This window comes from Fundulus heteroclitus, chromosome 11 (assembly GCF_011125445.2).
Source record: "Fundulus heteroclitus isolate FHET01 chromosome 11, MU-UCD_Fhet_4.1, whole genome shotgun sequence".
In the NCBI taxonomy this organism is placed as follows: Eukaryota; Metazoa; Chordata; class Actinopteri; order Cyprinodontiformes; family Fundulidae; genus Fundulus; species Fundulus heteroclitus.
Genome location: NC_046371.1, coordinates 32,141,955 through 32,169,428, shown reverse-complemented (window position 1 = coordinate 32,169,428; position 27,474 = coordinate 32,141,955). Strand labels below are relative to the sequence as shown.

Sequence of the window (27,474 nt, the reverse complement as noted above, 5' to 3'; positions counted from 1 at the left end):
GCAAAACCACCATTTCATCGTTCCAAAAAGCTGCTTTACTCTCTTACAGGTAGGGTTTTTTTTTTTGTTGTCTTCAAAAACGTTATTTAACAAATAAAAACCCTAATAACTGTGGTGTATTCTTCTCTTTAGGGAGTGGACAATCTGACCACGTACACCTTTAACACTCATGCTGCTAAACACACCTTCTGTAAAACCTGTGGAGTTCAAAGTTTCTACACGCCACGATCCAATCCTGATGGATACGGTACGACCCCGGCCTCGCGGACAGCCAGACGGTCACATCGGTCTCCTGAGATATTTATCTTAATTCACATCAACTCTCCAAATGAGTTTTCGCTACGTTAAACTGACCTGTCTAGTTTTGTTTTTAATGCCCTGCTGGTATAGCATACGTAGAAAACAGAAACCCTATGATCACAATAGGGGATAAATACTGTAAGCTGGACATTCCCTTGAAACCTCGCCCAGCAGGTTAAACCAGACGTTACATAAATATGCAAAAGACAGCAGGCTTTTTTTTGTTTTTGTCGTTCAGGTGTTTGTTTCTGTTCACTCCCTCAGGTGTTGCTCCGCACTGTCTGGATCCAGGGACAGTGCGCAGCGTCACGGTGGAGAAGTTTTGCGGGGAGGAGTGGGAAAAAAGCATGCAAGCTCACAAGACCATCAAAGACATGTCGAAACCTGGAGCCGACGTGCCGCGAGAATAACTCTGATGTGAAGCAACATTTAAAACCTTTCTTTTTTTAATGAACACTATATCAAAAATAGAAAAGTAACAATCTCAGGTAATGTCATTTTATACAGTGTCTTGACAACAACATTCTTTATGTCTCCCAAACACTCGACACGACTCGTCATTCAAGGTAACAGTAAAGCTGCGGCCTGCTTTTGTTGATAACAACCGCCCAGGAAAATATTTCGGCTGCTAAGCTGATAGGTTAAAAACAAGCACGCCGTCAAAGGTTGGCTCTGTTTAGTAGATCTTCAGGTTCTTTGGTCCTTGTGGAATCGTCTGGAACGTGTTGATGAACATGTACCTCGAGAAGGTGATGTAGAGGTACCGGAACCAGAGAAGCTGGGTGCGATGACACAGCATGGCAGCCTGTGAGAGACATGTTGGGATTTAAAAAGATACTTTAACTCACGACATGACTGGGACATGAGAAAATGTGCAAGTTCAGTGACGTCGACTGCTTAGTTTATGCTCCCACTAACATTATTTCTCCTTATTTATGGCCTCCTTAGTGCATATTCATATTACAGTGTACTTAAAGGGTGTGTGCTCTCTAAATATACAAAGTTTTATGGACAAACTTGTCCGCTCTGAGGCTTACTTTGGCTTGCTTGTAGCCCTTGGAACCAACAACACAGCAGAGATGTGACGGTAGAAGCCAGCTGAAGGGAAGGTCCAGGAAGGAGATGTACTTCCTTAGAAGGCCTACGGTCTCCAGCGAGAGCAGCACACACTCTGGGAGCAAAGACAGGGGAGTCTCAGACAGCTGGTAATGTTGTTAAAAGCTCAGCATAGACGTTAACTAGGTCACTGTCCAGACACCGAGCTCAGCCTGTTTTTCATCTTCTTGGGGACTGAGAAAAGGAGAAGTGTGCCGGTGCTGTCGATGCTAAAATAAAACAGGCCTCTTCTAATGTGGCACAGACGGTCTCCCCTTGCATGCGGTGAGAAACACTAGGCGATTACCTGAGATCTTTTTACAGGGAGATGGCGAGGGTTATCGTCGAGCCTGATCAGCAGCTGTTACCCTATAAGCCAACAGTAGGACGGCTCATTATGGTGAGACAGACAGGCCTTGTAGAAATGCATTGTTACCTCTCAAACCATTAACCATTATGAAACCACAAACCTCCATGCATTCTATGATAATTTTTTGTATGGTAATCAGCACAGAGTACTGTTTAACTGAGAAGCTTTCAAATGTTTTTTTTATTTTTACAAATAAAATCTGAAAAGAGTAGCAGGTTGTTATTTTTATTACACGGTATTTTGCACATAGTCCAATCCTGGTCTCAATGGCTTTCTTCCCTTCCATTAAGCATGCAAAACTAATATTTTTTTTATTTTCAATTTCTTCGAGCAAAAATACAAGTAAGATTTACACTGAGATGTTAAGATATTTTAGTAGTGCTCAAAAGGAGTAGGTAGAAGTTCAAGAACTTATAAGAACCTACCCCCAATTACAATATTGATGTCATGTAACATATGCAGTGTTTGACAGATTCTTTCACCTGAGCTGTGGATCTCTGCAGCTCCTCCAAAGTAACCTTGAGCCTATTGGTTGCTCCTCTGTTAAATGGTTTTCTTGCTTTTATTACTCAGGTAAGTTCTGGAAGACAACTGGCTGCACTGAATTTTATTTAGGGGCACCAGAGTAAAACAGCTGAATAAAAATTAATGGCCTTCTTTTCAGCATTATTTGTCAAAACCCCCAGTAAAGAATCATGTATCCTTGTCCTTTCACTTCTCATACACGCTGAAACTTGTAGCTGTCATGTGAGAAACAGCAGAAAGGTTCACGAGATACGAATACTTTTACAAAACCCTGTACATGTCCTTACTCTTAGGTCGTCTCATTTATATTTAAGGCTTATGTGTACTGAGGAGGATTTCACCAAACCAGGGAAAACGGACATTTTAAACATGTTTCCCAAAACCTCCCCACTTTCCTCATAATCCGTTTATAGAATTCCCCAACAGGGGCATTTTAGGAACTGTTCTAGGAAAGCAAAAGTAAAAATGTAAAAACATCAGACCAGTGCACAGACAGAGACACGTCATGATGCTGCTCACCTAAAACTTTTGAAACGACAGGATGAGGAACACGCTGAAAGCAGATGACTACATTGACCTCACTGAGGTCCAAGTGGCTTCATGTGTCCACCTTTAGAGCAAATTAACTGTGGCAGAGAAGATTGTTGACCGCGTTTGGACAGAAGAGGGCGCCAAGCATTCACCAAATAGCTCATAACCAACCAGTCTCTGCTGCACTCCAGGGTTTTCACTAAACATGTCAATCTCTGAGAGTTTTGTTTTTTGTGTGCTACACCTTACCTTTAGGCAGTTCACCAGTGGAAGCCAGATGCCTGTAAGGGAAAACAAGAAGGTTTAGTGTTGTCTGCGTAGCTCATATTGCAGGAACTTGTAAAAGTCTCTACTGAGATGGGATTCTGGAAAACCTCTCACTGTGCTGACTTTAGCACAAATTAGTATGCAGATATCTGTTTAGTACTTTTTGGTTATAACCAGTGGTAACACTGTCTCAGGCTTTACCCCAGCCTCAAACTTCCGGCGCACACTGGCTGCTGACTCGAACCAAAGAGCAAAGCACTGAGACGCAGAGCGGTGTGAAACTAGCACACACTTCCCTCTCGGCTGCAGCCTTATGGGAATCATGAGATGTGATTTTTAGAGCTCACTGGTCTAAAAGCGAACTGGGCCCACAGGCTTGCAGAGAGCTGCGACCATGATGGTACAGCTGGTTGTTAGAAAGAGGTCTGAACGCATTCTAGGGATCGTGATGCACTCCTCACAAACACATTTCTTTAGGCCAACAGTCCGCCTGAACTGTCTGGAAGCAGCCTCTCCAAACCGGAGCCGCCCTCCTCTCCCTCCCTCTTCTCCACTTCGGGGACAGGATTTACGGCCGCTCGTTAGGAGCCGAGCCCAGTCCCTCAGAGGACTCTGTTTGGATGACCTCTCAGCTATGTAACAGACCAATTCTGAAAAACACGATCTCTATGCATGTGTGTGTGTGTGTGTGTCTTGGTGGGGAAGCATTTAGGGGGACGGCTGTTGTTGTTATGAGTCCAACTTTTCAGCTTTTTCCTGGAAAGACTTTTATGACTGTGCAGTGGACTGCTTTCAGGGTTTTAGGGTTGCCAAAGTCATTCTTATGGCTAAGCCGCTCCTTACCTGACAGCTTTATAGATGGCTACGTGATTGGCATGACCACTCACACCTCTTCCATCAAAGGTCAGCACCTGAAACAACAAAATTGCTGTTGATTTGGGTCAAAACGGCGGAATGGTGGCGTTAAAAGAGTTAAACCAACCGAAGCAGTAAAAAGAAAAGATGTGGGGTTGGAGGCCTGGCCGTGGAGCTGCATGGCAGCTGACAGCCATTTCAGAGTGTTTTTCTGTGCATACTTGAACACCACAGAAGGAAACAAGCAAGGGAAAAAAGAAAAACCAAAAAGATCAGGTCAAACATGGAACAGAAGGCTGAAGATGTGAGCTGCCGTGTTCAGGTGTACTCTACCATGGTTTATTCTGCAAAGTGTGCTCAAGAATAATAAGTAATACAGGAATTTGAAATGTATTTACAAGAGAACATGTACGACTGAAGATATTATTATTTAATCGGAATGTCATGCAATAATTGTAATTAGGTATGCTGCGACAGAGACGCATCTAAAACATGCTGAATTATTACTCCAGTTTGTCATCAGGTTCTGTGGAGCATGATGCTGCCAACACCACGTTTCACAGTAGGAATGGTATATTCAGTTTTCTTATGCACATCTGATTTAAGTTTTCCACCACTAACATCTAACGCCATGTGTTTACTGTATAAATGGGGCTTATTATGGCTTTTCTTTAACAACGCTTTCTGCTTAAAACGCTTCCATAAAATGCCAGATTATTGGACTGGATCCAATAATCTGGCAATAATCCAATAATTATTGGACTGGATCACGACGCTGCCACCGCTATGTTTCCCTCCGGAGAGGTTATTCAGAGATAGTTATAATTGTTAAGTTCATTTTTTGGCTTTTTATGAGCGTTGAGGTCCTCACAGTGCAAAGTTTAATCTACCAGCTCTCATAAACAAATAAATAAGAGATACATTTTGAATAGAGCATACAACAAGAGAACAAAAACATGTTCGACTGAAGAAGCAATATTACTAAACTGAACAGGGTCTCCGAGTTCGCAGGCAGTTGATCCATTAGAACAGATGTCTCTTTATGTGACTCTAGCCTACTTTTGGGCTGCATTTTTCAGCAGCTGGGCTGGACAGGATGGGAGGAGATGGTCTGTTTGTTTGTCTTTAACAGGAAAAAGGGATCAGCCGCTACAAGACAGAGGGACCAGAATACACTTCCACAATCTAACCTAAAGAACTTGTTTTCATGCTCCTTTGCTTTCTTTAGTAGGGGTAATTACTCTTTAAGTTCTTGTTGATATAAACCAGATGTGTGGAGCAAAAGACGAAAAAAAGAATATGATTCTAAATTTGCCGCATTCCCATTAGCTAATAGTACGGAAATACAATGGCGGACGATAAGAATCTTTGTGTAAACAGATTTCGGCTTTCTGTTGCAGCAGAGGCCATTTCCTCTGCTTTTCCAGGGCTACAAATGCAGAGTGGGCTGGACTAAAAGGGATTATTACCCACACAGCGCTGCGGTCAAACAGGGATAATGAACTGCAAAGCTGTGGTGCCAAAACATACGGCTAATATAAAACAATAACTTACTTTATTGCAGCGACGGGCATGGAAACTTTAAATAACCGAGGGGAAAATGTCAGCAAACAAGGGTTTCGAGCAGAGGTGACCTTACCATGTTGATGGAGTGTGCTGTGATGTGCTTCAGCACTGCAGACGAGACTAATGAGATGCTCCATTCTGCTTTGGGATCATCTGGAAGGTTTCTGTGGCAGACAGAAAAACAAAGCAGGCCACTTTGATTATCAAGACATCAATGCCCGCCTGCCGCTCACTGAGTTGGATTGCACACTGCTTGGCAAAAGTTTTCACATCTTATTTACGTTTCGTCACGTTACAACCACAGACCTCAATGTGTTTTTATTAAGATTTTATCCAATAGACCAAGACTGTGTGGTGCGGTGGAAAGAAAAAGATACATGATACATTTTTACTAATACAATTCTGAAAGTATTGGCAGGCATTTGTACTTAGTCCCCTTTACTCTGATACCCTTAACATTTCCAGAGCAACCAATTACCCTTCATATTCACTTAAGCTGTAAAAAAGAAAAAGAGTGTGTCATTTACTTTAAGTAGAAAGCCAGCTGTACTCTGAAGGCCTCAGAGGTTTGTTAGAAAATGTTAGAGAACAGACGCTATTATATATATATATATATATATATAAAAGTTTAAAGCAAGGTCAGGTTACAATACAATATTCCAACTTTAGAAGCGTTTACCAGGCAAATGCTCAATCATCCCCAAACCAAGCATAATTACAAAAGGGCTCCTTATATCTCTGGGGAACCGAGGGAGATGCAGAGCTCCAGACTTCAAATGGGATAACCCTCTTCCTCTCTTAAGGGTTCTCCCAAAGTATGAGTCATGACGTCCACAAATCTGGATTTTATGAAAGTGCATAAAGAAGAAAGACAATGTTGAAAGACATAAGAAGTTCCATTTATGGTTTGCGGCAACCCTTTTAAGGGACGTGCAAAACACTGGAAAAAAGGGTTCTGGTCAGATGAGGCCCAAATTTTTTGCCATTCATGCCAAATGCTGTAGGTGGTGAAAAACCTACACTGAACATCACCCTGAACACACCATTTGCAACTGTGCCACCGTTATTTTGTCTTTCTTCAGCGGGGATAAGGAAGCTGGTGAGTGTTGATGGAAAGATGGAAGAAGCTAAAAACAGAGCAACTACGGAAGAAAACTTGTTAAATGCTGCAAAAGACTTGAGACTGAAGTGGAAGTGTACTTTTCAGCAGCACAAGGACTCTAAACATACAGCCAGAGCTATGCTTTGTTTCAAGGTATGCTCATATGTTAGAATATGTCCAAGTCCAGATGTAAATACAAATGAAAATCTGTGGCATAACGTGAACATTTATGTTTACAAAGGTCGAGATGAGAAACCCACAAATACTTGTAGTTTTAATTGCAGCAAAGTTTGACTCAAAGGCAGAAATGGTCGCAATTCACTTTTTTTCAAAGTGTGAGTGAAGTCTTTAATGACTGAAATAAATATTTTCCCGCCACATCCATAACATCTAGGGCACCTCTATCTCTGTGTCGCTGCTAGCTAGGAATCCAAACCTGTGCTGTTTGTCCTTAGGCCCTGATTATTACATAAATATTTGATAATTATCGTTTAATCTTTTAACGGGTAACTTGCCATCCAAAAATCTATTATTTAGAAAATTGTTCAATGCAGTATTTCACCCATTAGAAATGTAAATAGGCATTTATGTTCTAAAAATCAATGGAATTAGATTCAAACTTATTAATGTTGAATACCTGAATGAATTCAATTCAATTCAATTCAATTCAATTCAATTTTATTTATATAGCGCCAAATCATGAAACATGTCATCTCAAGGCACTTTACAAAATCAAGTTCAATCATATTATACAGATTGGGTCAGATTATACAGATTGGTCAAAAATGTCCTATATAAGGAAACCAAACTGAATCAAACAATAAACAGCTGTTGACTTGTGATGACAAAATTACCGGGTGTTTATCCCCGTCTTCATATTGTCCACTCCTTTATTACATATTGCATTAAATAGGGTATGGGGGGTTTTCTTCTCCTCACTCTGACCTCGAGAATGTTTATTAATATTAGGAAACCCATCAATATCCATCCATTTTCTGACTCGCATGTCCCTCATGGGTCGCGAGGGGTGCTGGTGCCTATCTCTAGTGTTCAATATTAGGAAACCCTTTTCTAAATCCATATTGCTCTCAATTCTAAGTAATAGGGTTGTTCATTTAAGATAGAAATTACAACACTTGGGAATGAACAGAACGGTGACAAAATGTCAAAAGGTTTAAAAGTCATGAGTGCTTTTGCAAGGCAACGTACTTGTTGTGTTTCTTTAATACAGTGCAGATTCAACACGGCATTATACGTGGCTAGGTGCAAAGTCAACTGAGTACCGAGGAGTTCAAAGGTTAAGGGTTGGTAGGCCTGCAGCTACTCCTTCATCTGAAACTGCAGCCTGGAGGCGACACATAAGCACAAATCAAACATGAAAGTTGGCCAGCCCACCCTGCTGACCTACCAAACATTCACAAATGCCCTGTTTTTGCTGCTCAGATACAACGCTGAGTATTGATGTCCTGCCGTTCCCAACACCCTAAACTCAAGAGCAAAACAAACACACACACACACACACACACACAACCACACACACACACGCACACGCACAAATAAGGGCAAAGGTGCTGAAAATCTGCTTAGCAATGAATTTGGCTGACACAGTTCACAGCAAAAACCCAGAGGCGTGAATCAGAAATGGAGCGAATCCTGTTCCCACATCTCTGCTCGATGTCGATGAAACCCTCTGAAGGACGCTGGTATCTGCGAGGCAGAGTGCAGCTGTAAACTTTCCAAAGATAAGCAGAAGGTTTCAGTGTTGAGGTTTTTCTGCCAATCCTTTCAATGGTTGAGCATAAATTGGCAAGATCTCCCGTATTAGGCCAGAATATCTTAGACAGCTAAAATAAAAAAAAACGTTGGGCTATGCTGGAAGTCTTTGTCTACTTGGAAAGTTTTCAAAGACAAACTTAATAAATGGCAAAATTGAAAATGATCTGCAGGTCCATTGTGAGCTGCGGCCCTTGCTTGCGTGGCGAGTATGGGCGTGGTCTTGTGTCAGCAGTTGCCTCCCTACCTTTTGTTGCTAACAAAAAGAGCCCGGACAGTTGAGGTCGTAGAGGGAAGTGATGGATTAGAACACAAATCTATTGGCAGCCGGGGCCATAGGGGGTCAGGCATAATGGGTGGGGGTGGGGGGGGGGGGGAATGCCACAGGGAGGAGGAATGAGGGTTCAGAGATAGTTTAAAACTGTCTATCATGGACTGAATGCACTGCCCTGACAATTTGATACCAGTGACCTACTAGTAATGAGGCCTCTGCATTAGCTTATGTGTGTTTTTGGCAATCTGGGAAAAAAATGCATCCAAATCAATACGAGCTCCCTGAATCTACAAATTAAAGTCCCTTGCAAAAGTATTCACTCCCCTTAAATTTCCTCATGTTTTGTCACATTACATCCACACACCTCACTGGGTTTTTTTTTTCCAGACATAATACAATAGACCAACCATCTTTCTCTTTCATGACAGCCGCAAGTATTTCACTGTGTGTCTCTACCAGCTTTACACATCCTAAAACTCAACTTTTCCCCCCTGATTTTTCTTTACAAAATCACTCTTTCAACTTAGCCAGGATGGATAGCATCTGTAAACATCAATACAGGTGCTGTCCTTTTAAGCGTCCTTTTAATGCGTGAATATGGGTTAATCTAAATGTTTCATGGTAAAGCAGGCTGTTTAGGGCTACTGTCCATCTGGACAGTAAGACTCCACCCCAGGCTCAAGTTTTTTACAGCCTCCAATAGGTTTTCTTTCAGGACTGCCCTGCATTCAGTTTCATCCATCTCCCATTCCTTCTGACCCGCATCGCTGTGCGCTCTGAAGAGAAGCGTCTCCACAGCATGATGCTACCACCACCATGTTTCATGTTACTTAGTGGTGTTATCAGGGTGATGTTGTAGTTTAGGTCTTTCTCAACAACTGGCAATTTGCATGTAGGAAAAGTTCATTTTTCGTCTAATCTGTCCAAAGCACCTTCTTCTATGTGTGTTATGTCGCCTGCATGACTTGTGGCAAAGTGTAAGTGTTCTTTCACTTCCTGTGCCTTTCTTTCATTAATAACTTACTTCTTGACACTCTTCCCAGATTTCTAGCGTGGATCACTAATTGTTGAGTTACTAAGGGCCATTTGGCTGATTCTCTAACTAATCAAACACTTTTTCGATTTCTTTTTGCAAACATTTTTTTTAAAACTAGGGCTGGACGATATAGAAAAAAAGAACATTGATAAAATAGAAATCAGATTGACTGATATCGATAATTATGAAAAAATTCAAGACATATATTTTAAGTGCAGCCCTGGCCATTTTATGCTGTTACTTAATAGTCTATTTTTAAATAAACGGATTAAAACACAACCCTCAATTCAACCAATGTTTTACCAAAACTATGAGTCTTAAAAAAAGAAAAGAAAAAAAGAAGGAGTGCTCTCTGAACTTTTTGAAACTTGATGATGGAGCATTCCTGGTTCTGTGTTTGTGATTGGTTGGGAGGATGTAACGACTTTAGTATTAACCTACATTGTAGGCTAGAATGCAAAAGGAAGGAAAACTGTTCTTTTGTTGAACTTTTTATTGACCCCTTTTTTCTATCGAACGACACATCCATCCATCGATATACATTGTTATTGAATTATTGTCCAGTCCTATTTTAAACTTCCACTTCACACTTTTGCACTTCTTTGTTTTTGTCCTTTACATACAATCTCAGTACAAACATTTAAAAAGAATATTTAAGGATTTATTCAAAGTAAGTAATTATTTTAATCATTTAAACAGTTTTAAACATATAATTATTTTCTTTATTCCATTAGCTGTTTCTCACAGCTTGAAAACATTAACCAAACATAAGGCTGTACATGAGAGAGAGAGAGAGAGAGAGAGAGAGAGAGAGAGAGAGAGAGAGAGAGAGAGAGAGAGAAAGAAAGAAAGAAAGAAAGAAAGAAAGAAAGAAAGAAAGAAAGAAAGAAAGAAAGAAAGAGAGAGAAGAGAGAGAGAGATGAATAAGATCCACCTGACCTTTCTCTGGCAGGATGCAGGCTGAGTGTCAGCTTCACCATGGCAACAGGGCGAACTGTCCTAAAGTAACCTCTCCAGAACCCCTTTGTAGCTTTGCATGCAGATGCCTAATTGCTCGCAGGCATCTGTATGCAGTTTTTGAACTTTGGCCCAGTAAAAGGATTCTGTGTGTGTGTGTGTGTGTGTGTGTGTGTGTGTGTGTGTGTGTGTGTGTGTGTGTGTGTGTGTGTTACAGATGACTTGTTTAGTCTGCTCACATGGACCGCAGGCCTGTGAAACTGCCAGATTTCTGTCCACACAGTCAGATAATATGCCCTGCTGGGAACGGCCAAGATGGCGCTGCAGGACTGACAACACACCCACAGTAAGCCACTGTAATAAGGCGGCTGCAGGCATGGTAGCAAAGACGTTTCATTATTTACAAAGCACTTGTGGCTTGCACAAGTTTTTGAATTAATAATTGCAGGAAGAGTGGTGTAGTTTTGTAAAGTGAGTTTCTATAGGGGGAAAAAAATCTTTGGGCAGTTGCCCAGGGCGGCATTGGAAAAGGCAGGGTCTGTGGCGGGGGGATGGAGTGCACAGGGGCAGCAGATAAAAGTGTACGTTTACACCTGACCCCTCATGTTTTGAGTTGGTACCCCCTGCCAGGGCATTATCCATGCCTGAACCAGCGCTGGTGGTACCGACACGTTTATCTAGACCAGGGGTCACCCAAGCTACTTTGTCATATGAAGGGTTACCAGTACTGACATTTAAACCAGTAGAGTCAGAGATCATCTTAACTTTATGTAAAATAAATACATTGTGATGCTTTGTTTTAGAACTACAAAGGTAGAGCAACGGCATAAAATTACATTTTAGATGTAGCTCACTGGATGGTGGTGCCATTTTTAGAACAGGCTCAAGGGCACCACATGCGGTCCTTGGAGCCTACCTGGTGCCCACGGGCACCGTGTTGGTGACCCCTGATCTAGACTGTAATCACAGCCAGAGGTGAGTGGCAGGGCTGGAACAAGTCCACACAGTTTGCAGCTCCCTGCCAGGGGAATATATATATCAGCTGATTGACTGATTGATGTATATTTGAAGCTGGTTCACTGGAGACTTTTCTCTGCAGAAAAAAAAAATTGTGCTCGATGTTTATATCTCCGCAAAGATTGGCACCAGTCCAATTAAAAACCAAAGTGTTCAGTTTGTGATTTACCAGTTTTATACGGTAGTCATAGCAAGAGTTGGACAGAGCAAAGCCTCGGGTTCAGCCCGACGGATAATGCATGGGAGGGGTGGCGGGATTTATGCGGTGAGCAGCTATAATCGAGCCCAGGGAGCACGCAGAGGTCAAGCTCGAGCAAGCAAGGGAGGCACCGGAGCATGCTCAGATTGAATTTGATCACAAAGGCCCCGCCGTCCCGCTGGGCCCCCTAGATACTGTCAACACAGCTGTACAATTTGGTGAGCAATAAAGTCACCTCTTATTCCTGTACATCGCAGAAAAGATACTATACTTGCACGTGAGCTCGTCTCACCAAGATCTGCCGTCTTGCTAACCCAACCCATACTAACACCTCCCATCATGAACAACACGACTGTCACAATGTGGGGTTGTTTGTTTGTTTTTGGACTTAATATTCTCACTCCATGCTCCACTAATCTCAGTCCGCTCCCAGCCGTCACTCACCTTAATAAGTCCCACCTGCTGCTGCCACTAATCAGACTCACCCGGCTGCCTGTCACTCTCCCTACATATACCTGCGTCCCAGAGCCAGAGCGTCTCATCTTGCCCCGCTGCCTACTTGTGGTCTTGTCCAGTGCCTCGTCGCTCAGCCTGCTGATCCTTTGAACCTGTTCTCGTCCTGCCCCCGCTAGTTTGTTTACTGGTGTTTGTGTGCACCGCCTGGTAAAGGTTTCTCCTGGGTTTCTGTGTCTTGCTCTGTCCAAGCTGGGAACACGTCAGCGGCTTCTAGTCAAGTCTGGTTCTGTCTGCAACACCCAGTCAAGTCAGACTCTCCATGCACCTCCGGGTCAAGTCCGTTTCTGCCTGCAACAATTGCCTGCCGTTATCATCTCCATTTCCATTTCAAAATAAAAATCGTATTCACCATCACTGTGACCGGCTTGAATTTCGGGTTCCCAACGTACTGTACACAAAACATTACAACTAAAGCAACATTCATTGGGGCAGATTGGTTAAGGCTTCCATTCTTGTGCTGCAGTGCCTGTCTGAGTTAGTATATTCATAACAAAGACAGGTGGAGTTACCTGCTTGGAAGCCAAGTTTCAGTTTATTTTATATCAACTGAGCCTTTCAAAGGTGTTCACAGCAGATTGGTTTTGTTGTCTGTTTTATATTTGATCCAAAAACCACCATCTGGTCCAATGGGACCAAAACAGAAGCCTTTGAGCTACAAAAAAATTCTGTGTATAGCAGATAAACAATACTACACATCAGCCTGAACACATCTTGCCCACTGTAAAACATGGTGGTGGCTAGGGCTGGACGATATACAAAAAAAAGCATATTGATAAAATAGATATCCTATTGATCGATATCGATAAATATCTAAACATTCAAAACATATTTTAAGTACCATTTTATGCTGTTGCTGAGAGACCTATTTTTAGATATAGAACACACAAACACTGAATTCAAACTCAACCCTTTATTCAACCAACTTTTGAATAAAGAATAAAGAACACATGCTCTCTGAACTCTTTGAAGGGGGCGGAGCTTGGTGACGGAGCGTTCCTGGATCTGCGTTTGTGATTGGTTGGGAGGATGTAATGATGTAATATTAATCTACATGATAGGCTTGAATGCAAAAGGAAGGAAAACTGTTATTCTACTGAACTTTTTATTTACCCTTTTTTTCCTATCGCCCCACACATCTTCCGATCGATATATATATTGGCCAGCCCTAGTGGTGGCAGCAACATGCTGTGGGGATGCTTTACTGTCGCAAGGACAGGAAAAATAGCTAGAGTTGGAGGATGATGACAGGACCTAAACACAGAACTTTAGAGGAAGAAAACCTGATAGAAGCTGTAAAAGATATGGGACTGGGGTAGAGGCTCAACTTTTTAGCGGGTAAACAACCCTAAATCTACAGGCAAAGCTACAATATATGTTTTCTTTCTGGAGCGGCCAAGTCCAGTCCTCCAGAACCCGGGTCCTACTTGGGCTAATTCTGCCATTAGAGTTTTAGGTTGCAATATGGCAAAATATCAAAAGGTTCAAGGGGTGGGAATACTTTTGCATAGCACATTAAAACTCTTCCTTGATAGTATCACATGGAAAGGTTCAGCTCCTAAGTTCAGGTTCAACAGCCCTTGTTTAAGATTCTCCATGAAAATACTGTGATAAATTTAGGTTTAGGTAACAGTCAGCGTTGTTACTTCACAACTTTAAAGAGATTTTAAATTGTTTTGCACATTTTTAAAATAAAGAACAAGAACATATATTAACATACACTAGTTAAAGCTATAACCCTGAACTGATCTGCTCAACTCTAACGATCAATTTGGACTAAATGTCTTCCTGTCCTCTCTCCATCTGTGCACGACAAAGTGAACAGCAAGAATAACAAGAACATCCTTGAACCGGCGAGGTTAGGAGCAAAGCCAAAGTGTGCCTGGCCGTGTGCAGGCGCAAGCAGAGAAAAACAGTTTGGAATGACCTACATTAGCAGCTCTTAGTGTGTCGCCACAATGCATCCCACAGTCCTTGGCAATTGCCTTCAGCAGACGTGGACACGGGGAGGAGGCAGAGGAGGCTGGGAAACGAGCGAGCGGGCTTCTAAAAGTGCTGATTAGGTGTGTGTTTCAGGCGAACAGGGGAATACAAAGAAAGGGGAAAGTGGGCCACACTTCAGTTCAGCAGAAGTGCAGACAGCTCGGAGAACAAAGTTCAGCTGTTATTCTGTGTGCACAAGATGATAAAATGGTGGAGCCTTTGCGAGTGCGCTGAAGCGGGCGCGCGCACACACAAACACACGCACGCCTGTTCTCCAGGGCAGACAGTCTGGGCCTGCCGCCAGCTCATTACTGCGAGTTCCAGGTGAGTGTCAGAGTTCATACAGCTCTCCTGGTGAGCCAACATGCCGGGGCTCACGTGGAAGCGGCTCAGAGCCTCTGAGAAACTCCAAACATTTAAAAGTCACGCTGAAGATTTTATCCACATGGGAGAGGAAGGAGAGGGAAATCTCATTCAAAGCCTCAATGTACTGATTTTCACCACAGAATTATTAGCTTATGCACATTGGTATGTACTGGAACAAGCCTTTTTTTTATATTTCATAAATATGTAGAAATAAAAAGATATTCTGATACAAACTGCCACTAGATGAGTGTACAGATTAATGGCTGTTGGGAAGTTGTTTTGTGTGTTTGGCGTCCAACAGAATTTAGAAATTCAACTTCCTTATATAATACAACAGGCCAGGATGAATGAGGTCACTCGCAGGCAGAATGCCAGGATGAGATTTGTGGCCAGCACATTGGGTTTTGACAGACATTAACTTAAAGTAAAGAATCAGGTGCCTTCCAAGGGGAAGACATGCTAGGAAGCTCACCAATGAGCTAAATAAAGAACATCTATCCATTTATAATATTTCACATCAGGCTGGGTAGGCGCAGTAACACAGAAACCCGGACATGACTCTCCTCAGCTTGTTCTTAGGGGTCCCTAAGCATTCCCTCGCCAGTAGGGACTCTTCAGTCACTTCTGGTTCTGCCCAGCAAGCAATTTCTTCCCATTAGGAAAACTTTCAAAAGGTACTGTAGGTATCCAACCTGAGCAGAAACCAGAATCACCTCAACTAACTCCTTTTGATGAAGGTCCACTGCTAGCTTCCCTGGATGACTGAGCTCCTCACCTTATCTCCAAGGTTGTGTTCAGCCACTCTAAAAATGGAGCTTATTTCAACTTATTTCAAGTGTTTGTGAACCCAAAAATGCAGCGAGAATTCAGCTTGCAGGGTAGGTTACCATATAACTATAGGTGGATTGGCTTAGGTCAGCTCTCTATCAAAATTTAGAACAGACTTGTCAGTTCAGGACTATATATTGTTCAGAGTGCTGTATCTTTAGCTTTAGTACCTTAATTCTCTTTGTAAAAATAATTTCCAAAAATAGCTGTGTCAGAGTTTTGTTTGGGATTTTGTGTATCAAAACTCAGTGGATACAATTTAAGACCCTAATAAATATTTGTTAGGGGCCATAAAAACAGGGGAATATCCTTTTTTTTTTGGAGTAGGAATTTACTGCAGATTGCAGTAAAACCAAGCTAGTGATGGCTATAATGTTAAAGTCAAGGTGCATAGTGTCTGAGCAAAGATAAATTGTCAATGAAATATAAATCAAATAAAACATAAACAGCACCTTTAGAAATTTTAATTTTATATCTTTCTTCATACTTTTTATTTTTTCCAGATTCTTAACCAGGTTGGATCAGGTTCTGTAAATGGTAAATTGCTTGTACTTTTAAGCACTATATCAAGTCCTAAGGACCCCAAAGCACTTTACACCACATTCAGTCACTCACTCACACATTCACATGCTGGTGAGCTACATTGTAGCCACAGCGGCCCTGGGGCACAATGACAGAAGCAGGGCTGCTAGATAACCGGCGCCACGGGGTCCTCTGACCACAGCCAACAGGCAAAGCGGGTGAAGTGTCTTGCTCAAGGACATGACGACTGAGACAGTCAGAGCGGGTGCTCGTACTGGCAACCCGCCAGTTACAGGATGAACTCCCTAGTTCCTGCACACAGGGGCGGTTTGATTAAGTTCTGCGCATTTTCTGCAGACTTTTCGGGAGTCTGTAGGAATTCTGGTCTACCTTTTCTCCTCACACATCCCACTATCTCTGAGACAGGTGCTGACTCCTTTAAAAAGTATTTTATTATATTATTGTTTATACTTTCATATTAAATACTTGTTTCAATAAGTATTCCACTTTCGTTGAGATTCATGGTTGAGATGTTTAAGAAACCTTTAAAAGAAAGTCCACTTTTAGTGAGGTACTATAATCACAATTTTGAAATATTTGCTGAAGTTTTTTGTGATCTTTTGGAGATTTCGTTTAACCCCCCTTCCCATCCTTGTGACAGTATCTAGTGGTAAAAAAGAAGTATCCTCATGGAGCCGCGTTTGTCACTATTCCAGTTAAGTTTTTAAATTACTGCTTTGCCTGTAGATTTGGGCAGGTTTAGATAAATAGCTATTTTTTTTCTATCTCATTTCTTCACTTATGAAGATCAACACATACACTATCTGCCTTACCTTACCAGGGGTTGTTTTCTTGTCTTTCACATTATGAAGCATGGCTAAAGGAGTGTCAAATAGTATTTACATCCCAGGCAAAAAGGAAGCCATGGATTACTAAATAAACAGGTCTCTTAATGAGATTTTTCCCACTGAATTCAGGTGCTCATATTAGAGAATGGATAGTAGGAGTTATGCTACAGCCGTTACAAAAAAACAATTTCATTAAAGGCTTTTCCCACATCCTAGAAGCTGATGGCATTTTAAACAAGCAAGTAAGAACAAGTAAGTTAACTGGCTTTGAGGTACAAAGCAAAGATGTAATCTTGGTCCACCAGCATTAAGACCGTTATCTGTGTGTTGCATGTTTGTAGCAGATGGGTGCTTACTTATGGTCTATGATGGTGACTCTGGAAGCTGGTATCCCCAGCGTGGCACAGCTGCTGAGAAGTTCTTCTCTGCGCTGAGCTCCCTGATTGTAGTAGTTCCCTGTACAAAAAGTCAAAACAGAGAAAGTTCAAATGGCACTATACCTTTTATGAAATGTCTAAATAATTAGAATACTACACTGATAATGTTGCCCCATGTAAGTTTAATAAAGTCTGATTAAAATTCAGAACTGAAGAGATGGTGAGAGATGATCACTAAACATCAAGACACTCTCTGGATCATCAAACTAAAATACAGGTGCTTCACAGCTGATGGACGTTAAAGAAGCTTCACTGATCAGGGATCAGCTTCATTGTTTAACCGGTCCCCGAGCACCAGCTCTTTCTGCTGCTGCAAGATGTTGAGAAACATTGTTGCAGAAGTTTATCACTTTTTCTAACATTCAACACATCTGCCTCTTACCACTCATATTTATGACACTGAACATAAGTGGATATCTGGGTTTTCCACAGAGTCATCAGTACTTCTAAATCTGTCTTAATTATTAACTTATCTTGAAGATGAGGTCCAGATTTTTCAACCAGGCGGACCTTTCTACAGCTTTTGGTTTAAAGATGATGTTCCGCTGTTTTGCCAGGACAAAATAAAGGTATCCAGTAAAATGCTCATAAAGGAAAATTGTATAAGGTACCTCTTATAATCACAGCTCTTACTATTTCAGGACATTTGCTAAAAAGGGCTTATGTATGTCAATTTAGGAATACCATGATATTGAAAATACCCTTATTATTCAAAGCCACACCCTGGCAAAATTTATTTAGTCAGCAATATGAGGCTATAGACCAGAGAGCATGCAAAAAAAAAAAAACCCGTCATGGACTCAGGCCTTAGTTTTAACAACAATACAACATATCTAACTGGTAATAACTAGTTCACTACGAGGTTAAAAAACTTGCCAGGATAAAGGGATTCCTGTCAAAACAGGACACAGAAAAACTGGTAAGTGGTCGCAGTCTTAACTAACACCAGAGAAAGGATCACATCCCTCTTAGACAAAGGATAGCATGCAAAATCTTGTTGATAAGGCTGACTGTTTTTGGAATGCATTTCAAAGTTGTTGATATCTGCTATTTTTATTTCAATGTGTTTCTTTTTTTCTGATCATTGTTCTTTTGTATCCAAGTGAAGCATGTTAAATTGTGCTGTACAAAAAACCTAGCAATGCTGTGGAGACATTATTATTATAGCACGTTTTTGTAGATATTCCAAGGTTCAATAATCCAGCCTCTCGCCTCTGAAATATATAGTCCTGAAAAACTAAATATGCTTACTAGGCCTTCATTAGTACATTTAAAATCATCCTTGAAGTCCATTCTGATTATTTATCGTTCTTTGTCACATTTCATTTGATCTCAAGGATTTGCTGCAGTGTGTGGGTTCAGATAGAAAAAAAAGAAAGCAAATATTAAAGAACAAAATATCACGTGATTAGAAACAAGTACAGAATATAATTATTATTAGAGAGTTGTTTTTTTTCCAAAGAGTATAAACCTGCGTGGCTAAAACCGAAAGCAGCCTAGATGAAGTACAAGCTCTATTCAAGTCGCCTCAACTTTAAAATTCCCTCGCCGTTATCGTCAATGCCAATCAGTTTGTTGTGTTACCATACCTTCAGACAAACAAAGCAGGTGGACGCTGGCATTTAATGCAACGAGTCGCACAATCGTCGGCGCGAAGAACATACATTCATCATCCGGATGCGCAGTAACCACCAGAGCTCTGACGTCAGCGCCGTCGGTGTCTCTCTCTGAGGAAACGTTCATCGTACTTTTCAGCGAGCTCCTCAAAGTGTGCCGGTGTCGGTCGTATATGCATTTTATCCAAACCAAATAGAACAAAGGCACGAAAGCAACCAGGTAAACATACATTATTTTGACCGTTCCCGTAAACAATCCGTGTAAGAACACGCTCCCAAACTGTGAATGGTTCCTAGTGAATAAATAAATAAATATCGCCTTAAGTTTTGCCACTGTTTAAAAACAGACCATCAGTCTGCAAAAGTAACCATATGTGACATTTGTTCGCTACATTTTAATACACGATTATAGTCACTTTTGCGTTTCCCTTCACACAAACAAACGGTGACAATTTTAAGAACTGACAAAAGGTAAGATAAATACTTACGGTGAATAATTTTTAAACTGTCATACCTACATAAATACTGTCGAACTTTATTTTTTAAATAAACGAATATTTTTAAAAGTAACTTTGAAAAAGCAGAGGCATTACCGTGTTTGAGGGGACGAATTAGGTGTAACACTTGCCCTGTCCTTGCAGGTACGTATAAAGAAATGTAGTTATATCTTGGACATTTTCAGAAAAACAGAACAAAACACAATATTCTAGGTTTCTATCAACTTAGAACAACGTTTGTATATATATATCAATATTTATTAAGGCATTTATTATTTATTGAGACAACCGGAATACTATTTAACCGAAACCTATTGTTTGTCGCTGTTAGGACGTCGACCGACAAATGCGGCGCAGCCTTTTAGTCTGCTCAGTCGTCCACAGCCCACAACCCGCGGATTTACAATCAACAATTCAGACAGATTCCTGCCCGGTGATACCTTTCTTTCCCGTTTCTACAAACGTCAAACATGGGGTGAGTACAAATGGCCCACATACAGCCAGTCTGCCAGCTTACTTAGCACACTGTCTGAGCGACTCGCTGTGCGTTGAAAATCTGCCTTGCAAGATGGCGACGTTGTTGCGAATTCAGAGGTGAAATACAGGCTGGGTAAGTCAGCTAACCACAACAACATCCCAAACGTCCTCGTTTGGTGTGAAAGTACGCACAAAGCGCCTTCGTTTGAGTTGACAGGCGTCGCTCTGCTCGTTTTTGGGGAGATGCTCCCTGTTGTGTGAAAGCGGTCCCATCCCCCCCCCGTTATCAAGATAGGCTCCAAATCTAGCTGCAGTTAACTTTGTTATAGTGTCGTCTTAAATGGCAACAGAAACAGCAGACTGCTGCAGCATTTCTCCACCACTTTTTACCAGAAGAGCTGCCCTCTTTGAATGGAAAACACCCGAGGGAACCAATGTGAATTTTGCACCTATTTAATTCGACCTTAAATGTTTTCTGTTTACAACCCATCCCTGCTTGCTTCCCAGCCCCAAAATGCCTCCGACCCCTTCTGGAGCTGCTGCTAATAAACCGATGCAGTGGATGAAGAATGCACGAAACTGGAAGTCATTTATTTATATATATATATATTTTTAAATCTCTCGTGTTGCATTTAAAAAAAAAGGGGAGTTGGGAGAAAAAAAAACACAGCTCCACAATAAAGTCCCCGTACAAATCAATCTAAAATCTTGCACAAAACAAAAAAGGTTGTCGAAGAACGGCGTGTTTTTTTTTTTTTTTTGATACATTGAAGGCAGTGTCTCTTAAAAAACATTAAAAATTTAATTGTATGTCCTGCTGAACTGAAGCATGTAGTCCTATGGAGGGGGTTAATCCAGATGATATTTGGCTTGCAATGACATCTAAAGTGCCTAAATCCCCCCCCCCTAAAGTTTAAGTCATCAGTCTTCATTTAATTTCATTTTAACTTTGTGGCTACTGTATAGGCATGGACCAGTGTGAGGTTCTAACGGTGTGAACAACTCGAGTTTAATTGCTGGGGTATCACAGCATTAATCCACAAACACATAACGAGATATGATGAATCCTGAAAAGCCTGAAAAACACCCTAAATTCAGTAGTGCTCTCCCAAACCCTAATGGACAAAATATGGGCTCATCAGAGAGAAGCAGCAGTCTACCAAGCTGATATTAGCTGGGCCTTCTTTTAAGGTGGCAAGCCAGCAGCCCGTTGCTTAACAAACATGTTGCTCATAGCCAGGGGTGCTGTCACAAATTTTGGGCCCCATGACAAAAGAACAAAATCATCCCAAAAGCTCATATGTGTGTAGAATAAACTTTTTTTTTAGGGCCCAGTCAGTCAGGGGCCCTTGGAATTGTCCCAACTTTTCCCTCTTATATGGCACCCGTGCTCACAGCTTACCAATTGTTGTTTTGAATCAGTATTGCCTTGTAAAGGGAGATGCTTGGTGCACCTTTTTTTTTTTTTAAATTTTTTGATTTTTATTTTTATTCTTTTTCAAAATGCAGCCAGAGATATTTTAAAAGCGCTGAATTTGCCGCTCTTTGTTAGAGATGGGGAACGTGCCGGGCTTCTGTTAGCTAACTGACCTGCAGTGTGCTGCAACAGGTGGGCGAGGAAAATGTTGGCGCTGCTTTACGCTCCATACAGCCGGAGAAAACTCTGGGCACGCCGTCACTTTCTCTGGCATGCCATTTAAAAGGACTTAAGCTCGCAGGAACAGTTTGTCATGATTTTGAAGGTTCTTTGGAGCTTGAAGTTTTCTTTATACCCAAAAAAGGCACAAAGAAAAGCGACATATTTCTGTTATTTAGGTGGAAGTTGGAAAGCGTTGAAGGAAAGGTCGTTGTGATTTTAGCGTTTTGTTGCAATATCGTCTTGGTAGTCTTTTCTTATGACTCTGCAACCAACATTTAGGATTTTCTTCTGTTCAGATTTTTGTAGCTTTTTGTTTTTGGCTCAAATGGTGTCACCTGCAGCCATATTTAATGCCACGGAGGATTTCTCAAGCGATTATGCGGATCTGTGGAACGCCGTACATAAGAATTAGTCCTTGAGACTAGGCCTGGGCGATAAACCGAAAACTTGGCGGCACCGAAATTTACGACAATAACTGACGTCATTCTGTCCATGTCGGTATTTAGAAAAAGAAGAAATGAAAAGTCGCTTTTGTCTTTTTTTTGACCGTGTATAGTTTGGTTAAAACGACAACTACTTGTCTAAACCTGCCCACATTTCATGTCCCTTTTTAAGACGCTGCGCTACGTGTACAGTCTGTAGACGCGTGACTCCACCCCATCCAGTGGGTGACAAGAAGTGAAAGAGACGTTGAGAAAATGGGGGACATTTCAAATGTTGAAGCGGTGGTTACGGTAGACCTGGTCGAGGAGGAAGAGGAGCAGCTGTTAAGTTGCAGCCACATCTGATCTCTGGTCCAGTGGCATGATGAATCAGAGTAGAGCTGGGCGATAAATCGATTTTATCGATTGATTTGAATTGACATTTTTTTTTTTTAAAGATTCAATTTTCGGAAAATCATAATTTTATATTGCCAATGCACTCACTGGGCTTCTATGAAGAGAAAAGCATGCAGTGCTGAATGTATGTATGTATGCAAACGTAGTTAAAGCTGCCGAGCTCAATAGATGGATGTGTTTTGGGCACAAGCTGCACCTGGCAGTCGGTAAGTGTGCCCTAATGGACTCTTAATGGAGTTATCTTTGTGTAATGTTGACCACAGGCATGACCGCTCCATAGGGGTTATTGTCATTGTTCTACTTTTAACCTGTATTAGAGATGCACCGATCTGATACCCGGATCGGATAGCTGCCTAATTAGGATATCGGATGAATGACGGTGATTCAGGAAAAAAGGAAAATAAATAAAAATATACTCTGCTCTTTATAGAAAAACACATTTCTAACAAGTGGCTATTAGCTTGTGGATTAGTAGGGCCTTCTATCAGCTGCTACTAAAGGGGCTTTTTCTACCAAACCGCTTCCAGTGCTTAACAAGTGCTAAGTGTTACTAAAGCCCAGTCCTTTCTGGTTGCGCTGGTAAACTCCAGCCCCTTTTTTGCTGCTGGGACAGAGGAAATGACCACGTTCATCAGGACCTGGGGGCAGCCTCAGGCAGTCAAAACGTTGTGAGCCACTTTTTTAAAGCTTCTGAGTTTGCCGCCTTTAATCGGTCAAATTCAAACATGAAAAATCACAGCATTTCAACGATAATGTTGTGTCAGATCACTATAAGAATGACACAAAGATAAATTATCTTCTTTGTATGTTGGGGTTGAAAGGACGGTCTTTTCTTTTAACAGCTGACTGGCAGTATGCAGCGAGTAAACATGAAGCTTCATAGAACTGGGGAAAAGGGTTTTTACTCTGGTCTCTCTGGCTCTTCTTAAAGAGGACTGTAAACCTTTAAAACAGTACAATAATCCAAACATTTTTTGAAGCTAATGCTTTTTGAATACCTTGGTAAGCCTTGATATCAGTGCTTATATTTAGGACATTCTTCTGTTTCTCTGGGTCCAGAAAGAGGGTTAGCCAAAAAGCACTTTTGCACATCAGTCTGGGAAATGATGTATTGTACAGAAACACAGTCCCTTTTGACATAAGTGTTTATTATATTTATTTTAACATTTTTCTTGTATTGTAAAATCCTTTTATCAGACCGATTCTGTTTTTCAGCTTGAAAAGCTTAGTGATTTATGTCAGTGGCAGTGAACTCAGAGGCATGTTATATTACCACCGTTCACACAGGGCACCTTTTTTGTAGTTTTTCAATACAAATAAAATATTCAATAGGTCAGTGATCTGGGCATTGCTTCTGTTCATAGAAACCTTTCCCCCTGTGGACCGTGGTCCTAGTGGCTGATTAGGATTGCAGGATGATCAGCAGAGTTTTTCTCTGACGTTGCCGCCACCCTTTAATTGGCCAATATCTTTTTACAGTTTCTTTATTGTGACAAAGCATCATGTGCTTACGACTATCACAGGAACGGCTGCGTTTCACCGTGCTGTAAGCAACACCCATGGCTCTCCAAGTGGGTCTACACAGCTATTGTCAGGTTGTTATGATACCTGCTAGGCGTAGTTGGCTAATGTGTTTGTTCTTCCTTCCATGGGTCAGATCGGTTTTGTGCCGGCACTATCCCTGACTTCACAGCGTTGTGGCGGCGCTAAAACACCCAGATGGGGGTGCCTTCACTATAAGAACTTCAAAACAAAAAACAGCACAACCTGGCCATCATTTCAAGCACAGCCATAAGCTGATCGTCCTGATAGCGACTCTCATTGGAAACTGGTCTCCTCCCTTTGAAGTCCCTCCATTGCTAATTGACAGTGTGCTTGAAGTGGGCTTGTGATTAGGGATGCACATTTTTTTCACTTCCGATCCCGATACCATCATTTGGACATCTGCCGATACTATTCCGCTACCACAGCTCTGCTTGCTTTAATGTTGTTAACATCATATAGTTAATTTGTTTTAAGAGGCTGTAATTATGTGTATGAATGTAAACACGTATACCACAAAGGCAACTTGAGACAAATGTGCAACTGTAAGGGTTTCAAATCAACACATAAAGGGGAAACTTTCCTGCTGTTCAAAAGATTTTTAACCTCACTTTATTTTAATCATTCCTGATTTCCATCTTATTTAATTCTACTTTATTTTTTTTTACACTCTAAACTGTAACAATTTGAGATATACAAACCAGATGTAAAGTGAATTAGAAAAAAAAGATGTATTGTAAATATTATCATTCTCCTCTACACTAGTCCTCCTTGGATAAATACAAAGGGTTGCTTCATGTGATCAGCACAAATTAACTATACAGGCTCAGCAATAGTGTTGTCACAATACCAACATGTATTTCGATACTTTTTCAGGTATTAAGAGAGCACAAATATCATTAATGACTTTATTCTAATAAAGACAAGCTTTTCTTATGCACACAATTTTAGAATGACTAAAATAAAAAACAATTCAAAACACTAACATTATCTTATTGCACTCAAGACACTTATAAGATAAGCTTTATTGATCTCACATTGGAGAACAGTTTAATTGAATAAAAAAATACTAAGCTTTTCTTATTACCCCCAATAAACAATTTTAGAACAGTCAGCGTGAAAACAAGTATTAGGTTAAAACAATGAGAACAAATACTATAAATTATTTTAAAATAAGCTAGCAATTGTAGCAGCAAAATCTCTTTTCTCCCAAACCCACACTAAATAAATACATTTTGTGCGAACCAAAAGTGAATATAGTCATTATTTTTTAAAATCAGTTGAAAACCAGAATTTTCTTTCTCTTTTTACGTAAAAGCCAAGTCAGTTTTTTTATTTTTTTTATTTAGAAATCATCTTTACTTGCTCTTTCTACAGAATATACTCTGCTCTTTATAGAAAAACACATGTCTAACAAGTGGCTATTAGCTTGTGGATTAGTAGGGCCTGCTATCAGCTGCTACTAGAGGGGCTTTTTCTACCAAACCGCTTCCAGTGTTTAATTCAATTCAATTCAATTTTATTTATATAGCGCCAAATCATGAAACATGTCATCTCAAGGCACTTTACAAAGTCAAGTTCAATCATATTATACAGATTGGGTCAGATTATACAGATTGGTCAAAAATTTCCTATATAAGGAAACCAGTTGATTGCATCAAAGTCCCGACAAGCAGCATTCACTCCTGGGGAACCGTAGAGCCACAGGAAGAGTCATCTGCATTGTACATGGCTTTGCTGCAATCCCTCATACTGAGCAAGCATGAAGCGACAGTGGGAAGAAAAAACACCCATTAACGGGAAAAAAAAACCTCCGGCAGAACCGGGCTCAGTATGAACGGTCATCTGCCTCGACCGACTGGGGTTACAGAAGACAGAACAGAGACACAACAAGAGAAACAAAAAAGCACAGAAGCACACATTGATCTAGTAATCTGTTCTACATTAGATGGTAGTAGCAGGTGAGCCGTCTTCTCTGGATGATGTCACAGTTAACAGAACGCCAGACCAGGTGTACCTACTATGAAGAGAAAAGAGAGAGAACAGAAAGTTAAAGCAGAAATGACAACACATAATGCATAATTGAAGAACAGTAGAACTCAATATAGTGAGAAAATTAGATCCTGATATACTCCAGTAACCTAAGCCTATAGCAGTAAAACTATAAAGGTAGCTGAGAGTAACATGAGTCACTAGTTATAATTTTTGTCAAAAAGAAAAGTTTTAAGCCTAGTCTTAAAAGTAGACAGGGTGTCTGCCTCACGGACCAAAACTGGGAGTTGGTTCCACAGGAGAGGAGCCTGATAGCTAAAGGATCTGCCTCCCATTCTACTTTTAGAGACTCTAGGAACCACCAGCAGACCTGCAGTCTGAGAGCGAAGTGCTCTGTTAGGAACATACGGGGTAATCAGAGCTCTGATATATGATGGAGCTTGATTATTAAGGGCTTTATACGTTAGAAGAAGAATTTTAAATTCTATTCTTGATTTAACAGGAAGCCAATGAAGGGAAGCTAAAATTGGAGAAATATGATCCCTCTTGTTGATTTTCATCAGAACTCTTGCTGCAGCATTTTGGATCAGCTGAAGGCTTTGAACTGCATTTTGTGGACTTCCTGATAGTAAAGAATTACAATAGTCCAGCCTTGAAGTAACAAATGCATGGACCAGTTTTTCAGCATCACTCCTGGACAGAATGTTTCTAATTTTGGCGATATTCCGGAGGTGAAAAAAGGAAACTCTGGAAACCTGTTTAATATGGGATTTAAATGACATGTCTTGGTCAAAAATAACACCAAGATTTTTTACTTTATTACCAGAGGCCAGGTTAATGCCACCCAGATTAAGTGATTGGTTAAGAAGTTTATTTTTTGAGGACTCTGGCCCAAAGATTAAAACTTCGGTCTTGTCAGAATTTAGATGCAGGAAATTTAAAGTCATCCAGCTTTTGATGTCATCAAGACATGACTGCAGTCGAAGTAATTGATTGGATTCATCAGGATTTATGGATAAATATAGCTGAGTATCATCAGCATAACAGTGGAAATTAATCCCATGCTGTCTGATAATTTTGCCTATCGGAAGCATATATATAGTAAAGAGAATTGGTCCAAGGACTGAACCCTGTGGTACTCCACAGGTGACCCTAGAGTTTGAGGAAGATTTATTATTAACATGAACAAATTGGAATCTGTCTGACAGATAAGATTTAAACCAGCCTAATGCTTTCCCCTTAATCCCTATAGTATGTTCAAGTCTTTGTAGGAGAATATTGTGATCAACTGTATCAAACGCAGCACTGAGATCTAACAGGACAAGTATAGACACAAGTCCATTATCTGAGGCCATGAGAATATCATTAGTGACCTTCACCAGAGCTGTTTCAGTGCTATGATGAGCTCTGAAGCCTGACTGAAACTCCTCAAGTAGGTCATTACTTTGTAAATGTTCACAAAGTTGATTAGCAACTACTTTCTCAAGAATTTTAGATAAGAAAAGAAG

At 40.9% G+C, this 27,474-nt stretch overlaps 2 protein-coding genes across 6 annotated transcripts in view; one reads left to right on the top strand and one right to left on the bottom strand.

Annotated features, from left to right (window-relative positions):
- Positions 1-728: 728 nt before the first annotated feature.
- pigl (phosphatidylinositol glycan anchor biosynthesis, class L) lies at positions 729-19,264 on the bottom strand. Of its 2 annotated transcripts, none has more exons than XM_012871225.3 (7): positions 18,954-19,264; positions 17,284-17,383; positions 5,583-5,673; positions 3,932-3,999; positions 3,071-3,102; positions 1,338-1,471; positions 729-1,105 (listed from the first exon to the last, which is right to left on the bottom strand). In XM_012871225.3, exons 1-7 carry the CDS (start codon positions 19,210-19,212, stop codon positions 977-979), a joined length of 813 nt encoding a protein of 270 aa, XP_012726679.2. In that variant the 5' UTR covers positions 19,213-19,264; the 3' UTR covers positions 729-976. The 2 variants fall into 2 exon arrangements, with proteins under 2 accessions (XP_012726679.2, XP_021176532.2); XM_021320857.2 differs by having other exon boundaries at positions 19,029-19,264.
- A 545-nt stretch (positions 19,265-19,809) lies between these two features.
- ncor1 (nuclear receptor corepressor 1) overlaps positions 19,810-27,474 on the top strand; it is an 83,288-nt gene continuing 75,623 nt past the window's right edge. For 3 of the 4 annotated variants that reach the window (XM_036143394.1, XM_021320855.2, XM_012871219.3), the window contains exon 1: positions 19,810-19,952. The gene's annotated coding sequence lies outside the window, so the exon portion shown is untranslated. The remainder of the gene's footprint in view (positions 19,953-27,474) is intronic. The other variant, XM_012871221.3, reaches the window with a different exon arrangement.